General features: G+C 33.2%; 1 protein-coding gene across 1 annotated transcript in view; it reads left to right on the top strand.

Annotated features, from left to right (window-relative positions):
• Positions 1 to 12,760, top strand: part of LOC143083642 (uncharacterized) — a 36,581-nt gene that overhangs the window by 19,987 nt on the left and 3,834 nt on the right. Inside the window, exons 2-4 of the mRNA XM_076259925.1 lie at positions 919 to 1,843; positions 4,454 to 4,506; positions 5,392 to 5,526. Coding sequence (XP_076116040.1) covers positions 919 to 1,843; positions 4,454 to 4,506; positions 5,392 to 5,526 — 1,113 coding nt within the window. The remainder of the gene's footprint in view (positions 1 to 918; positions 1,844 to 4,453; positions 4,507 to 5,391; positions 5,527 to 12,760) is intronic.

Consider the following 12,760-nt stretch of genomic DNA (forward strand, 5'->3'; position numbering starts at 1 on the left):
TTAATTCGACTTACAGGAGAGATGGCGTATACATACACAGTTTTTATTGTTCGTTTACTTAGCCGAAACCCGGGCTACAACATACAATACACGTACATCTTTGTAAACGGCGATACGTTAGAACGTTGTTAGTCTTGATATCAATAAAAGGCAAAACTCATGTAATGAGTTTAAAGAGTGAACGATTGATTGATTAATTTGATTTATTAACCAACTAAGTACATTATTGCCAAAAATGACTGGTTATTAAAAATAACATATTTTCTGTAATGGCCCTGTTTTTCTGTAATGGCCCTGTTTTTTTCTGTAATGGCCCTGTTTTTTTGTAATGGCCCTGTTTTTCTGTAATGGCCCTGTTTTTCTCTGTAATGGCCCTGTTTTTCTGTAATGGTCCTGTATTAATGCCCGGTTTGTCTGTATAAAGCACAGTAAGGGTTTTTAATAAAGTTAATAAAATTAAGTTGTAAAGAGTATAATACTTTTTTGTATTTTATTTAATTTAGTAACCAGCAACCAACATTAAAGAACCATAAATTATATAGGGATCACTGTTCCTCCTGTTTTTCAACACATAACTTCTGTCAACTTAATATCTTGAATATTTGGTATATTAACACATACACTGTTATTCAGTTGGTTAATAAATGTATTAAGAAATGGGTGTTTTTATAATGGCTCTGTTATATGTCCTTGGTCAGTAATAATGGCCTCGGATGTCTGTAATGGCCCTCGGCGTTGCCTCGGGCCATTACAGACTTCCTCGACCATTATAACAGACCTTGGACATATAACAGGGCCATTATAAAAACACCCATTCATTAATACTATATGATTGATATCTATGATCTGGATATAAATAAATCTATGTACATGTATTTCAATTATATGCATTAAAATAAACTAATTTTCTTTCCACAGATGTACAGTGAAGTCTGGACTGGAAACTTTCCTTTAGAGTGCCGAAAATGTAAAGCAGGATTTTATGTCAAAGAGATATGTGATACCGGGGACCATGATCATATCCATGATACAATATGTGCACAGTGTGTATCTGGACATTTTATGTCACAAAATGACCATCTAAATACAGTTTGCACTGTATGTTCTGTCTGTGCGCCTGGACATTATTCAGACGCTCCATGTTCTGCTATGAGTGACACAAAGTGTCGGTCATGTGATATAAAGGCCGAAACCGAAAGTTTTAAGACATCTTGTTCAAAAGTCCCCCAGTCAAATTTAAATTTAAATGGGGATGGTATTAAGTTAGATAACATAGAAGAACCCGGATCTGGTTCTGATGAATCTTTTGAGGTTTTGCCTCAAAATGTCAGTATCATAAACGCTGAATTGATTGCTTCCGAAAATGAAACGGAAGGGAGTGGTGAGGTTATTTTAGATATTCCTACTTCGAATCAAATAGTTCTTGAAGGAAAACCACCATCATCTCACAATGTATCGGATGAGGACTTGATTCCAGTTTCGGTCAACCCAACAACGATTCTAAAATTAACCACAGGAAAACCACCATCAATTAAAAATGCGACTGAACCTTCAACTACGACTACAGGAAAACCACCATCAATTAAAAATGCGACTGAACATTCAACTACGACTACAGGAAAACCACCATCAATTAAAAATGCGACTGAACCTGCAACTACGACTACAGTAAAACCTACAACAAGTGCACCGGTAACAACAACAACAGAAAAAGAAAAAGAATTAGATTTTGGTGTTGGTATTAAAATTACAGAAGCCAAAGGAGATGAAACGAATAAAGAAGACAATGAAGAAAATGTTTACGTTCCTGTCCAACTTGATCAACCAACAACAGATTCCAAAGGTATACAAATGTTTTGTCGATATCTAAGAGTTATCCTTGTCCGTCCTTACTTCTTTCAGGTCTCACGTCCAACAATTGCTTTCCGTTCTCGAACTTTAGATTGCTAGTTCAGGCAAATGTTATGAAACGTATACAAAATGTTTAAAACAACAAAACACACATCAAATATAAATTGCGTTACCTTTACCGTTGTTGAGTTATGCCCCTTTGTAACGTATTGCAAGCTGGGGCATCATCTGTGTCCCACGGACACATTCTCTATTTATCTATAATCTTTTGTAGGTTCGAAAGGTTCATATTATATATTCTATAGAGTATTATTTTCTCACCCCCCCCCCCCTTTCAAATGTATGTGTTTTCTTTCTACGCTACGTTGCTGTTCCTTAATGGAGAAGTGTATTTACTTTTTATTTTTTGGTAAATCACTTCTTGGGTTTTTGTGTATGTATATTGTGTCACTTGTCGGGTCGACAAAAAAGGGGGAATATATTCGCCTATGGAAACGCCTTCGCTTCTACTGGTAACCTACCCTATACATTGACAAAAATATATATCCAAGGCAAATGTCGTTGGTAAATTTAATTAGTATGATTGATTTAAACTACGAACACCGCAAACACTGTATAATATATTGTCATTCATTTGTATCAGGAAATAATAAACATTTCTTTGACAGTCTTCAAATAGTCTTTCAAGCGATAAAAATTTATGAATTTCCTATTCACTTCAAAAGAAATCCAAATTCAGGACGACTTAATTTCTCCAAAGATATATAGTAATAAAACGTATTAGACGTTGTAATTGTGATAACGTCAAAAATAAGATCGATTGTCTATTTGAGAATTAAAGACTTTGGTACCAATTTAATATTTTGTGTCAAAGGGAAACAACCCTAATGTAGAATAAGTGATTTTTAGGCAAAGGGAAACAACTCTAATGTAGAATAAGTGATTTTTAGGCAAAGGGAAACAACTCTTATGTAGAATAAGTGATTTTTAGGCAAAGGGAAACAACTCTTATGTAGAATAAGTGATTTTTAGGCAAAGGGAAACAACTCTAATGTAACATAAGTGATGTTTGGCAAAGGAAAATATCTCTAATGTAGAATAACTGATTGTTTGCGAAGGGAAACAACTCTATTATAGAATAACTGATTGTTGGCTAAGGGAAATAACTCCAATGTAGAATAACTGATTGTTTGCGAAGGGTTATAATGAATAAAAAGTATAACGAAAATAGAAAAATGGGTTAAAATTAAATGAAGTACACCCCCATCAAGACCCTCATTTATATATTTCCCAGCTATCAGACATACAATTGACACCTTAATTAGAATGTTCACGACACGAATCGTTCATAAAGGTTAAATAAAAAGATAATGACATAGTAAGTACAAGCAAACTTAACCAAAGTCGAATATTTTAGACCCATTGACATATATTCCTACTCATAGCTTTATTATGTGTGTGAAATCGCAACCCGTAAAACAAAAGCTCCTACCAGGGTTTAGTCTCCATATGCCTTTATTTAGAAAGAGGCCCCATATTTACGACAGCCAAACCCCCATCCCGTACGGTTATCAACAAATATGTATCAACCCGCATCATTCACCGATCGGGTCTTGAAAAGCCATACTGTTTCATTTCCATGTATTATGTCTTCATCTTCTTTTCATGAGGTATTCTCAATTCAATAATTCATTTAAGCCCCCAAAAAATGAAGGCAACATTACCGAGAAACAAATAAGAACTTTTGTTCCTTAATAATTTCTAGATGGCGTGTATATCGTATGAACTCAAGTTTCACAAGCTGATTGGTTCATTTGTATTTCATATGACCGTTATTAACCAATCACGACGTGTAGAAAATATTACCCAGAATCCATAGTATAAAATAGTGAACTGAATACACAGATAGAACAAATATTGTAGAATAACCAACATTGTCGTCCAAAGAATCTGTATTTAAAAAGAAGAATTATGAACTTAGAATTGAAAATACCATAAATTTACTTTAAATGAATAACTTGCAGAAAAACACTTGTGTTGTTTTATATAATAGGGCAAACAAACTAAAATGAGTGCTGGCATTCATTTGATATTATAACTTATAAAAAAATCGAAGCTTTTAATTTACGTAATTTTAAATAATTTGAGATAGACAAAAAAAAAAAGAACGTTATGAACCCCATTCCCTAAACATATCCATGCAATGCATCAAATTTAGTTAATTTCCATTATCAAATTAAAAGAAATCTACAAGGAATTACATTTCAATCAACCAAAAATGCACAATGTCAGTTTATTCGCTATATTATTATTTCACACAGAAAAATATTGATACTGATAAAATAAATACAAAAACCCGTTGTTTGAAGAAGAAAAAAACAGATAATAACTTTTTTTATCAAGTTCAAGGTGATTTAGTATTACTATCATATTGATATGAAAATTTGAGGAAATTTGTGATATGATCTCTTGTTTATCAATTGGAATTTTTCTGTAAACAATCTTTATGATTTTCGAATAGTTTTGTTCAAACATAGTCAAATATTAGGCGTGAAGCGAAGTAATTAGATTTTTTTTTTAAAGAAGTTTGTTTTTTTTTCAGACGAAAACAAAGCACCTTCGAGGTCAGCTATAGCGGAGAGAAAATCAGCTATGGTAAGTTTTTTTTTAATTTAACTAAAATACTAGCAACAGTTACATGTACATACGATATAAGTAAACCAGTGATATTGTTTGCCTTAAATTACTGGAGAGTAAAGGCTTTTTCCCCTGGAGAAGAATCCCAATTTGAAAAAAAAATGGCTTAAAATTATTCCCAAATAGACAACTTTTTTCCCAAACAGTACAGTCTCAGTAGTAATTGCGCATGAATCAAACTGAAAAATACTCATTTAAACATTTTTCATGCATAAAATGGCTATATGTTTAGATTTGAGGGTCTATTTATTTATCATCACTGATAATAAGAGGTCTTGTTTCAAATGAAGGTTTACCTCTTAAAAGGGGGTCTGCAAATTGAAGTTCCGGTCAAATTCATGGTTTATTATAAATTTCCCAATTTGATAAAAAATGATGCATATTTTCCCAATAAAAAAGGGTAGAGGTAGTTTAAAAAAAAAGCCAACAATATCACTGTAAACTGTTGCAATCATGTGTAACAAGACATTCCAAATATCTGTATGTCATAATCTGGATCTTACGAAACCAAACACTGAGGGTTAATATTACAACCCCTGCATAAAGAAACAATAAAGTGTACAAACACTTATTATGAATTATATCGTGCGAACCTATGTTGTATCCATTGACAAATACAATAGCATAGTTTTTATGTAATAAATATTAAAATTCTGAAAGTTGCTTCAACATTTGGATTCCTCGGCACAAGAACGCCATGTCTCTTCATATGTTTGCAATAAATAAACCAAAAAAAAACAAACAAAAAAACACAGAGACGGAATTTTTTTTACTTCCGACAGAGAATAATAAATTTTCAAAAGAGCATTTTACATTTATAATAACTGCCATCCTTAATTTCAGACTGATGACAGTGATAAAGTGTCCATTGGAATTGTTATTGCAGTCGCCATTATTGCTGCCATTGTTTTCTTTGTTATTGGTTTTATTGCCAGTAAATACTGTAGGAGGAGACGGCAGTCGATGAAACTGATGACCGTAAGTGTTCTTTAGTGTCACGCATCCTTGGTTACATAAGTGTGTTTACAATTTATTGTCTAATGGATCTACACAAAAATAAATCATTTGTTCGCCGTTTTAGAGTGTAAAGGATAATGGGCAAAATATATTTTTTGCACAAAAAAAAAATAAGATGAATATGGCGTTACGTATTTTATGTGTGTCGTTTTTTGCGACGTACACGTTCAAAGCTTTTAAAAATATCACCCATTATGCCTAAAAAATTATTAAATTATGATATCGGTAATAAAAAAAATCAGGCCCGATTTACAATGGCTTCCAATAAATATATCTTTAGAACCAGAATTATAATGCAATCTTTATGTGAAAACTATTTTCATTGGCTAAAATTGACCATCAAATCCACAATTGGCATACTACGCGTCTCAAGTCAAGTGCATTTGCGACCATCAAATCGTCAATTGACGGCGGCAAACTTTTATCAGGGGCGTAGCTAGGTATTAATTCAACTGTAGGCACAAATCGGCGGGGGGTTTGGGGGCCGCTCAAGGCCCCCAGCAGCTCTGCCCTGGTAGGGGGTTCAAGGGGGCGAAACCCCCGACGGAAAACGGATTTCAACGTTTTGGCTGCAAAATTTTATGCACAAAAATATTAAATTTTCTGGTTATTTAATCATGATAATTATAATGAAAAGTTCGAAGAATTATGAATGATTAACCATAACATCTGAATGGTGAATTAAATAACGCAGTACAATTGGAAAATCAAATATAAAAAAAATATTTACAATATGTACTGCCCAGCATAGATCCGCATATCCCTTTAATTAAGCAGTACACTTTTGGTATTTTCAAATCTGTTCCGTTATGATCGATATATACGTTTAACTTAATTGATAGTACATATTGACGATCCTTCATTAAAAAAAATAGGCACGTGCACGTAAACACTGATATATATAATAACACTATCCTTTTGGCTAGAAAGACATCAACCATCAATCTTTTGATTCTTAAACCTTCACCCTAGCCACACAAACACATACACACATAGTCGATGCCTAATGCATAAGTCTGTTCTGTTCATACTAACATAACAAAATTCATGAAATTCGTATTTCTTTATATCCCGCTCTACTGTAAAATCCCTACCTGCTTAGGAATTTGAATAATTGTGGTCATTACACGTAGATCTGAGAGTACTCAAAACTACTGGATGCCAGTTAATAGATTGAATTATAAACATCCAGTGTAAAATATTTATGCAAGTTTAAAACAAAAAAAAACATTGATTATTTACAATAAACACAACAGAGAGCTTAGTCCTGTAATAAGTGTTGTACAGGACGAAGGTCTGGAAATTTGAAAATGCCATGCATTGGAAAATTGCGGATAGGTGCAGACACTTTGCCTTTCAGTAGACCAACTACGATCTCCTCAAAGAGTGGTATTCTCTCTACAACTAGACATAAGATTAAATGTCCCCATTCTGACCAGACGTGACTACGTATTTATACATCCTTCACAGCCAAACGGACGACCAACATTGGCAAGTCGGGTGAAGACAAAGTGGAAAGCAAGCTAGTTGAAAACTAACAACTAATTAAATATTCATGTGTCTAAGTTGAGGTTCATTCAAGTTTTTGTTGATAGAATTGAAATGATCTGAACCAAAGTTCTAGTTTATAGTTTCTATATAAGGTACACACATAAAAACATTCAATTCTATCCTAATTTCCATTCACTAAGGACGAGAAACTAGTGTACACCTGACTTTCAATAATTAGAGTTATAACAACTTCACTGGAGTTCATCTACATATAACGTTGTTTATTATTTTTTTTAACAAAAAAAAAAATATTTGTGAAAAAATTATGTGTAGGCACGTGCCTAAAGTGCCTAACGGCAGCTACGCCCCTGTTTATCTACAGAACTATTATTCCTTAAACTATATATATATGTTCAGTGGCGGATCCAAACATTTTCATAAATGTGGACCCACTGACTGCCTAAGAGGGGGCTCGCTTCCCCTGCCCATCCCCTAAATCCGCATCTAATGAACGAAACCAAATGTTGGAAACTCGGCAAGTAAACAAGGACGTAGATGTTTGACGTTTGATAGATCATCAGGAAATTACAACTGAAAAATAAACAAAAAAACATTTTTAACGATCTTGATGCATTTTGTCAAAGTGACAGTAAATGCATTTACTTGACATTTATCCCTGCATACTTACATACAATTTTTATGAGCAAATTGAAATATTTTCTTCAAAAAAAAGTAATCAACATTCCTGTATAAATGTATGCCACCCAACGTTATCTTCGGCGTAAAAACAAAATAATAATGTGTCAATTCTGCATGATTAGTTCGATGAGGACATCTAAGATTATCAGTATCTTCGCCATGAATGCTTTTAGCAAATACATTGGTCAGCCTTTTACCATCAATTTTGAACAAGCTGAAATAAACGTCGATTTTCATATTTAAATACCTGACAACCCTCACTGTTTCACAACGTATGGCTTTATACGAATGTGTGGATAGCATTTATCTATTCAGTATTGAGAATTGTAGACACAAAAGTCCAGAATTAAGGGCATAGATAATAGAAAATAATGCTGAAAATCAATGAATCCATAAATTAAGGAACCCCCTCAATACCCTCTCATACTGAATTAAAATAATGAGATAACAATTTAATGCGTTGTATCCAGTTTTAATACAAGAGCGTATTATACATGTATATAGGTTTAACATATGTTAAGCTGTAATGTATTGTGGAAACTGAACTTTGAGCAGTCCGACATCATCATTTTCCAAATATTAATTAAATTTCACCTTCAGTGAAATGTCGCGTCGTTCGTGCAATTGTACATTGTTCGCTGTGTTGATGGATGGTCCTAATTACGGAATTGGCAGCTATATTTCACTGAGTTGGAACTGTTCTGTCTAAAACAGGAATCTTTATTGACACTTTGGAAATAATCGAAATGCATTTGTCATAATATATAAAAGTGTTGACATCGGCGGTTCTTGGAATTAATCAGAAGACAGGCCAAACGTTTTTCAATAAATAAATGAGTCATAAATTATTTCACCCCTCATCCCCTCTCTAAATAGAAAGTCATTATAGTATGGTGTAACCTCCTATAAGTTGGTCATTGTATGATCAAGTGCGGTAAAAACACCATGCAATGTTTATTCTGTTCAAGATGTTTGACATGAAAGTTATATTCGGATATTACTGAAAACTCCGTCAGGTGACATATATTGTATTATTTCTGAGTACCCCTTTGATAGTCATGAGTGTACAAATAGAGAAAACTTTGTGTTATCCAGCTGATGAAGTTCAATTATCATGTGATGAGAATTATAAATATAATAATAATAAATATTATATAAAGATATAAAAAATAAATGTATCTCGGTTACGACTCGGTACCTAAAATAAGAAGTGTCGATCCTTTAACTGAAACATTTTTTTAGACACCAACTTTCTGTGGAACCTATTCGTTACCGTTATTGAGATGGTCTTTATTATTAGATATTTAAAATTCACCGAAAATGGCGAAAAGTTTAAGGCGTTTAAGTTGAAAATGCGAATACAAATATAATAAAGCAAACGGTGGTACAAATGTAGTACATGGTTACTATCAAGTACAGGAATATTGTAATACTATTATTAATATTATAAAGTTTCCAAATCTACTATAAATACATGTATTATGCCTAAACAAACATTAACGATATTAAAACTGTAAACTTGCATGTAAAAAGACTTGTAAATTAGCACTTCTCCGACATTGTGTGCCAAATTCGTTATAACTGTACTTCCGAATCTAGTTTTAAAACATACGGACGACTTTGTAGAAAACACTTTTTCACCCTTATGCAAACAGAGATGAATTAAATGTTCATGTAATTTATTGCAACTTGTGATGTAATCTTCGTACAAACAAATGTTTAACTTCTTTGGTAACCAGATTATTCCGACATATTAATGTAAATTACGAGACTGGAAACCTTGTCTGACCTTCGTCTGTTGGGTTCTTTTCAAGGTCAGTGACAATATTAGCACAAGAAAGTAATTTATAATATGCTCTGTTTTTAACATGCGAAGTCTTTTAAAGTCCCTGACTTAATTTCTACTTAATATTTTACAAGGCACGAATTGGGTATTCGCATAAAAACAAAGTTCCTCGTTTTCAAGTTCTATTGGAAGTAACTGTATTTCGCTTTAACAGAGGTGCAATGCATTATACGTGAGCATCATGCGTAACACGTGCGTTTGTTCAAGCCTTTAGTAGCTCTCGACTATTTAATGTTTTTTATAAAAAGTTATCATTACTAAGTTTTTGCGGATAAAATATCTAGAAAGACTTAGTGGTCAATAACTGTCATTCATTCTACATTGCTTCACGTTGTTAACCTTAGAGCAAGATTTCTAAATTAATGTACCACCATATCTAAAGAGATGTAGTAATTTCACCGTTTCAGAATCTAATGCATTATGGGTAAAATGTTCAAAACCGTACATCAAAACGATGTCATTGGTTTTAAAAGTTCGAAACAATGGACATTCAGCCTATGACATGACATTATATATATATATAATATATATATATTGATTTTGATATATACGAGAAATGAGATTAGCCATAGTTACTTAGGGACGACATCAAAAGTTCAATGTAGGATAAAAAAAACTCCCTAAAAGGTTCTAAAAAGGCGATTTTTTTTAATGAGTCGACAAAGTCAAAATATCAAGGAGGTGAGGAATTACATGGTAACGTTCCCTTACGACCCTTGTATGGAAATAAATGTATACTGATTACCCATCCAATTCCCCATATTAAATGGTCATATCCTAAACAGGGGATGATCGAGGCTCACAATTCCATATAGGCAACACTTTAGGAAATTGAAGCCATTTTGTACATGTAAAAGACCGACATGGTGATCTATAGATTTTGAATAGTAAGGTAAAATGAGTTTTCTCACGTTGCCGCTCTTATGAGTCGACCTGTTTTTGTTCTTATTCGTAAAGGCCACGGGACCAAAATTTGAGAACGCAATCACGAGACCACCTAGACAGTATACATGTATTTGAAATTAGTAAATTTGTTAAGGGCATGGGACTGATCTATTTAACTGTATTCTTTTAATAAAACTTATTGTGACTTATTTCTCGTGTTTAAGATGTGTACCTCGATCCCCGACTCGAGTATAATCTTAGTTCACCTCTTCATATTGACATCCATTCTTTTAAAGGCCTATTTCTATACAATCTTTTATCAAGATATCAGATACATCAGTTATTTATGGAAAATGCGGTGAATTAGACAAATATAGTTTGTTGCATGTTTATTGTACAAGGCACTGCAAAAAACGAAAACAAAAAAAAAACGGAATCAAATGTTCTATTTAAGACTCGAACTTAGCATGCATGCGTGTTTTCATTACGACAATTCAGAGAATCTATTTCAATCGGCATGAATTCTGTCACTGGAAATATATTTCAAACGTCAAAAATTTCTGTCACTGTATAGAATCTATTTCAAATTGATATCATAAAATTGCTGACATATACATTAAAAAGTTTTATCTATCCCCATCGATCTACTATTGTGTGAAATTTTAGCAGAGCTGAATACGTGTGACATTTAAAATTAATACTATGTCTATGAAACCCTCTAATTTATTAATATCCGCGGAATAATAGTTATTAGTTACGCAATTTCTCCTTTTGTTGTCATTGGTTCAAAGGTCATAATGTTCTCTTGTGAAAGTCTCTTTTGGGCAATTAGCTATACTGCGTGATGATTTCTAACCCACTCACACAAATAACACTTGATTTCGAAACAGTTTCGAAATTTTTAGATAGCAAAATTATTTTTTGTTCGTTTTTGCTAATAACATTTACGAGAAATATAGAAAACTACATAGAATGAAATTCAAAACAGTGTAGCTGTGGCCATTGATTGACACATTAAAATCATCCATTGACTGAGACAATTTACGTGAACGTTTGTCTGTAACGACCACTGTTCACGACGTACCTACGATAGACATTTAAACTGTGGGGTAACCAAAGGTTTCTTAACGCCTTTAATTATAAAGTAATTCGAAAAATTAATCAGGAATAACCTTTATGTTTTGATTTATATAATTGATATAAATCAAAATATCGTGTTATTTCTGATTAATTTTTCGAATTACTTTATTTAGGTGTTGAGAACCTTTGGTGACCCCATAGTTTAAGTGTCTTTAAAAAGTACATAGTGAGCATTGGTCGTTACATACAAACGTTCACCTAAATTGTCCCAGTCAATTGATGATTTTAATGTGTCAATCAATGGCCACAGCTACACTGTTTTGAATTTCATTCTATATAGAATCAAGAAAGGACTACCCCTGAATTAAAGGCTCCTGACATAGGACAAGCACATAAACATATAGACGACAATGTTAAACATGTTTGTGAACGTAAGTCATGGCCGTAACTAGCCTCTTTTAATAGTGAGCAAAATATATTCGCCGAGCGGAGCGAGGCGAAAAATTTTGGGTGAGGGGTCTGGGGGCCGCTTAATTATTTGATACAGGGATATATGTGACCTTACTTTAATTCAAATCATGTCAGCTATCTAGTTTTATTTACAAGAAAACAAACTGTTTTGTATTCTTTGATATCAACTTCAATTATCCATGCAGAAAGGACATTTTTTTGGTGTCCACTGAGTAGCATCGCATGTTCTTAAAATATATTTCTCGCACAATTCTGGACATCGGTGGACATGCAACATTGCAAAACCACGTTTACAAATGAAAATCAACACTCAGACTATAGTCATAAAGTAGGACAATAAATGAACAAAAGACAAACCCGGAACACAGAAGTACAAATAATAGACCATCAACTCTGAAAACTAAAAGGAAACTAAAAACATGGACAACGAAAAACATCCAGGGGATACACCAGAGAGTGAAGAGAACTTGCTTCTTGCGAGACACTTACCGTGAAAACAACCTTTTGTTTCATTTTTTTTTTTTTTGAATTTTTTTACATGAGGCATTTGCCTCATTTGCCTCAATGTAGTTACGGCCCTGTAAAGTTATGTGTAACATAACAACATAAGAATAAGCTACTTAATAAAGTTGAAACTGCACCACACACACACACAAAACCGAAAGACAATGCACACAAGGGACCGTTCTTATACTTGTTCCTATAGTCTATAGTGCAAAGTTC

This window comes from Mytilus galloprovincialis, chromosome 7 (assembly GCF_965363235.1).
Source record: "Mytilus galloprovincialis chromosome 7, xbMytGall1.hap1.1, whole genome shotgun sequence".
In the NCBI taxonomy this organism is placed as follows: domain Eukaryota; kingdom Metazoa; phylum Mollusca; class Bivalvia; order Mytilida; family Mytilidae; genus Mytilus; species Mytilus galloprovincialis.